Consider the following 5,101-nt stretch of genomic DNA (forward strand, 5'->3'; position numbering starts at 1 on the left):
TCCTAGCTGTGTGATCCTGGGCAAGTCACTTAATCCCCATCGCCTAGCCCTTACCACTCTTTTTCTGCCTTGGAGCCAATATATAGTATTTAGTTTTAAAAACATGCACACCCCAAAAAATAGGATTAGAACTAAATATGTCCAGTTCTATCTGTATTTGAAGCAGGAATGCCCTATTTAATGTTTAGTTGTTCCTTGACGAAAGATTTTATTATGAGGAGAAATCTACTTTTGGATAGGCAGGTTTTCTTCAAGTAGAAATCTCCCTCTCTTTCATTTCTACCCATTGGTCCCAGTACTATTTCCCTGGGACCAACTCAAACAAATCTCTTCCACAAAATTAGATGCATTGGAAATAACAAAGATTCATGAGTAAACATAATGTTTGCATATTTTCGGGTTTGTCTGAAATGATATCAAATTGCTGTATGTGGTTGAAATCTGGTATGAGCAGATTGCTGTGTGTGCCCTGCTCAAGTGTAAATGCCATGGAAGCAATGACAGGAATTCATCCAGTCTCTAGGTCTCTTGACATGCTTATGGTGCACAGTCCTCTGGCACTTAAATTAACAAGTGCTTAAAGTGTTCATTTAGTGCTTTGCCCACAAGAAAACTTATAATCTGTCCTGTTTTTAAAACATTCTTAGCTTTTCTGATATGTTATTTTTAATACTTAAGGTCACTTAGTAGGAACTTTCATGTCTTGACAATGTTGATGGGTGTTGATAATTCTTTTTCCTTATGTGGCCCCTACAGATGTTTTGAATGGAAATAGTTCCCTGGGCTGAGCCTTTTTTTTCCCTCTTTTTTTTGTGAGCAGCTTTTAAAAATCATTTCAGTAATTCAGAAAACATCTTTAATACTGGGAAATAGTTCTAAACTTGATTTCCTTGTATTCCATTTGCTTTTTTTTTTAAACCATTACCTTCTATCTTAAAATTGATAGTATCATTTCCAAGGATGAAGAGCTGGAAGGGTTAGACAATTGGGGTTAAAGTGACTTCCCCAGAGTCAAAACTAGCAGAATTCCTGTGTCCAGACTTGGCTCCATTCAGTAAGCCACCTAGCCACTCTGACCCATTAGCTTTTGCAGTGAGTGGAATGGACAAGATCTTTTGACAGTATGTTAGGTCCCTGGGCTGTTCCATTAGGTAGCCTTGTGTATTGTAGTATCAGAATTACTAGAAAAGACTAGTGGAAAGAGCCCCCAGATATGTGGTTAAGAGGATCTGAATTCAAGTTCCTCTTCTTCTACTTAATACCTTGTGACTAAGGACAAATTCTTGAACCCACCTAATCTCTTTCTCTGTAAACTTAAGAGACCTTTCAGAAAGGCTACAATTTGGGTTTTCTTTATGTCTTGCCTTCTAATAACAAGTCTATTTCTGAACCTTGTTTTGTAGCAACTTTTGGATGATTATCCAAAATGCTTCATTGTGGGAGCAGACAATGTGGGCTCCAAGCAAATGCAGCAGATCCGCATGTCCCTCCGCGGGAAGGCCGTAGTTTTGATGGGAAAAAACACCATGATGCGTAAAGCCATTCGTGGGCATCTGGAGAACAACCCTGCTCTGGAGAAGTATGTACAGTGCCTCGGGGAAGCACTCTCTTCCCTTTGTTTCTTGCTTTGGGAGGGTGATGCTATCTGGGAGAGGAGCTAACTTGTGCCACTTTTTCTTGCAGACTCTTGCCTCATATCCGTGGAAATGTGGGCTTTGTGTTCACCAAGGAAGACCTGACTGAGATTAGGGATATGCTTCTGGCCAATAAGGTATATGAGAGAGCTGCAGGACAGGGTGCCTACATCAGGGCTGTAGTAGACGTCGTCTTAACAGTTCATTCTGGCTAAAAGAAAACAGCAAATCTCACCTATTCCCTCTTCTTTTTGTAGGTGCCAGCTGCTGCCCGTGCCGGTGCCATCGCCCCATGTGATGTCACTGTACCAGCCCAGAACACTGGTCTGGGTCCTGAGAAGACTTCCTTCTTCCAGGCTCTGGGTATCACTACCAAGATTTCCAGGGGCACCATTGAAATCTTGGTGAGTGTAGTTGGCACTGTGGGTTACTGGGCTAGTTGCTAATCAGGCAGCAGAGACCTTGTGTGAATAATTCCCCTTTGAACATGTCCTAGAAACTCCCAGAGCCCCAGAGAGATGGATGATGATAAATGCTTGTAGTGCTTACTTAGGTTATGGGGGGTGGGCTCTCAAGCCCCATCCAGGTGGTTTCCCTGGGCTTTCTGCCTCGACGCTGACTTTTCTCTTGTTTTTCAGAGTGATGTGCAACTGATTAAGACTGGAGACAAGGTGGGTGCCAGCGAGGCCACCCTGTTGAACATGCTGAACATCTCCCCCTTCTCCTTTGGGCTCATCATTCAGCAGGTGTTTGACAATGGCAGCATCTACAACCCTGAAGTGTTGGACATCACTGAGGAGACGCTGCACCTTCGATTCTTAGAGGTGGGTGCCTGTGTGGATGCGTGCTCCCTCAGGAGACACCAGCTGGGTCTGGTTCTTACAAGGAGTTGGAAGCTAATGAAGATGAACCAAGAATATAATTAGGATGGGGCACATTTCTTTACCCGAGGCCCATGAGGGGAACTGGACTGAACTGGAGATGCTTGGCTCTTGGCTCTGGAATGTGTCCAGAGAGGTAGCTTCTGGCTGATGATCAAATTGGATTCCAGAAAATGTAAGGGCACATCTAGGACAGGTTTGCCATCATGTCATTGACTCTTCTTTGTCCATAGGGTGTCCGAAATGTTGCCAGTGTCTGTCTGCAGATTGGTTACCCTACTGTTGCATCAGTACCCCACTCTATCATCAATGGGTACAAGCGGGTCTTGGCTGTAGCTGTGGAGACTGACTATACCTTCCCACTTGCTGAAAAGGTAAAGATTTAGCTAGGACCATAATGGGATTAACCTGTTGGCTTAAGCCCATCTTGGATGATGACAGGGCACAGGCTCTTGAGGGTGGTAATAATTAATAGGACTTGGTTTTCTTTGAGAAAGTATACTTCTGCATATAACATTTTGATTATCACATTTTTAAAAAAATTACAAACTAGCTCATTACGTGAACTCCTGAATTAGCCTTCTTCTTGAGTTCCTGCCCTCAAGTTTTTCCCCACTAAACCTATCCTCTAGAATGGCAGCCCCCCAAGTTCAGTGGCATTATTATTATTATCTCCAGGATCATGTCTGCTGGCCTGCTTGCTGTTAACACAGCAGTCCATCTACTGTATCTGGATAAGACTTTGGCCCTATGCCACCTTCAGGAAGCTCTTCTTGGACTCTGCAGCTGCTAGTGCTGCTCCTCCCAAAACACCTTGTATTTCCTCTGTATATATCCTCTGTGTGTTCCCACCATGGCGACATATCTCCTGGATGTGTGCTCCTCAAGGTTTCAGCTAGGCAGAAGTAAGACTTTGAGGCCAGTCTTCTCATTCCCAGGTCATGTAGGTAACCCGTAGCCTTTAAATCTGGTAGCCAAGTTGCCAGGATGAAGTTGTAGTTGTCTGTACTGTATGTATATTCTGCCCAGGAGAATTGTGGGACCCCCCCGCCAATTTCCTGTATTGTTACCTAGTCCCAATGACTTTAAACACTGAGGGCCTGTCTATTACCCTGCAGAGCTAAGGGGTGGGAGGAGAGGTGTGCACTGCTAACTTGTCTTGTTCTCCTGTTTTTCAGGTTAAGGCCTTCCTGGCTGACCCCTCAGCATTTGCAGTGGCTGCCCCTGCTGCTGCCGCCCCAGCTGCTGCTGCACCTGCTGCTGCCGCCCCAGCCAAGGTGGAAGCCAAGGAAGAGTCGGAGGAGTCTGATGAAGATATGGGATTTGGTCTGTTTGATTAGCCCAAGAAACAACTATTTCAAGTGGTTTATTTGTGAAACAAAGAAATAAAAGTGCTCATTTATCTCTCTACCTCCAGTCCTATGTTTAGATTTTTAACCTCAAAAATGTATAAACTTTAAAATCTATAAAGTAGGAAGTTATCCTTCACCTGCCTGAGGTGGGAATGCTTTGTGTGGGCTGTAAATGCTGCTCTTAACTTATGGTGAGGGCAAAAAAGTTGGTGAAGGTGACAAATGGACATGATAATTGAATTATTTTTATGATAAGCCAGGCTAGTAGCCAGTCAATCCTGGCTGCATCTACATCTGGTCCTCCGGGCAGCAGATCCTTTATTGCTGATTTGCTTGTTTTTGTATCACCTCCATCCTTTATAACCAGTTCAGCATATCAGTGAGGTCTCTGCTTAGGTAGCATGCTATACCTGGAGCTGTAGTCCTCACCTGGGCCAAGAAGAATGAGCAGCATCATATTCCTTTGGTATCCAGCTTGGTCATATTTAAGAGCATGCTGGTATCTAATTGCAGTATTCAATATTTTCTGGTTCTTGCTTCACTGTATCACCCTGTGTTCCCAGGCTTGTCCATTGACCATACTCTTAAAGCACAAATATAGTCTACAAACCTATTTAGCCATTGCTTAGCCCATGGGTGTCTGTCTGACTTGTACTTTACTACTGTGTGCTGTCTTAATCATTTTATTGTAAGTGGTTCTTGCTTGGCATCAACCTTGTTTATGGAATTCTTTGGGTAAATCCGGACCTATGAAGGAAGGTCAGGAATAGGCAGGCTTGGGCTGCCTAGGATGGGTCCAGTTTGCCTTGGAGGTTATTGCTAACGGGATAATCAGCAAAATGAGGGAATGGGAAATGGGAGCCAGCCCCTGGAGAGAATCTTCAAACTTTTACTGATGAGATAGTTTTATAAGGTAGAGAGTTGTTTCAAGATTGTTGCAGGTATCAACCCAGATTTGATCGGGCTCCAACCCGGATTCCAAATTGGGCTAGTAGTCTGGCCCATTAGGTGATTGGGAATGGGGTTAGGTTTTGGGGAGCACTGAAAAAAACTACCAACTTCCCCATCAACTGTCACATTTTCAAAGTGCACACAGTACAACTGTTAGCAAACATTAAAACAGCACCATATGTCAGGCACTGCTAAACTTGAAAATTATTTGATCCTCAAACTCTTGGGGCAGGGTGTGCTGTTGTCTTCATTTTACAGATGAGGAAGATGAGGCAAGTTTCTT

General features: G+C 43.8%; 1 protein-coding gene across 1 annotated transcript; it reads left to right on the top strand.

The window, feature by feature from the left end:
* Positions 1 to 1,403: 1,403 nt before the first annotated feature.
* LOC123255118 (60S acidic ribosomal protein P0-like) lies at positions 1,404 to 3,925 on the top strand (the record flags this gene model as incomplete). The annotated part of the gene is made up of 6 exons (XM_044683972.1): positions 1,404 to 1,579; positions 1,684 to 1,771; positions 1,892 to 2,038; positions 2,273 to 2,458; positions 2,749 to 2,889; positions 3,694 to 3,925. Coding segments are annotated over 6 exons (900 nt in total), but the record flags the coding sequence as incomplete, so codon positions are not given.
* Between the last annotated feature and the right edge of the window lie 1,176 nt (positions 3,926 to 5,101).

Source organism: Gracilinanus agilis, unplaced genomic scaffold, assembly GCF_016433145.1.
Source record: "Gracilinanus agilis isolate LMUSP501 unplaced genomic scaffold, AgileGrace unplaced_scaffold39496, whole genome shotgun sequence".
NCBI classification, from domain to species: domain Eukaryota; kingdom Metazoa; phylum Chordata; class Mammalia; order Didelphimorphia; family Didelphidae; genus Gracilinanus; species Gracilinanus agilis.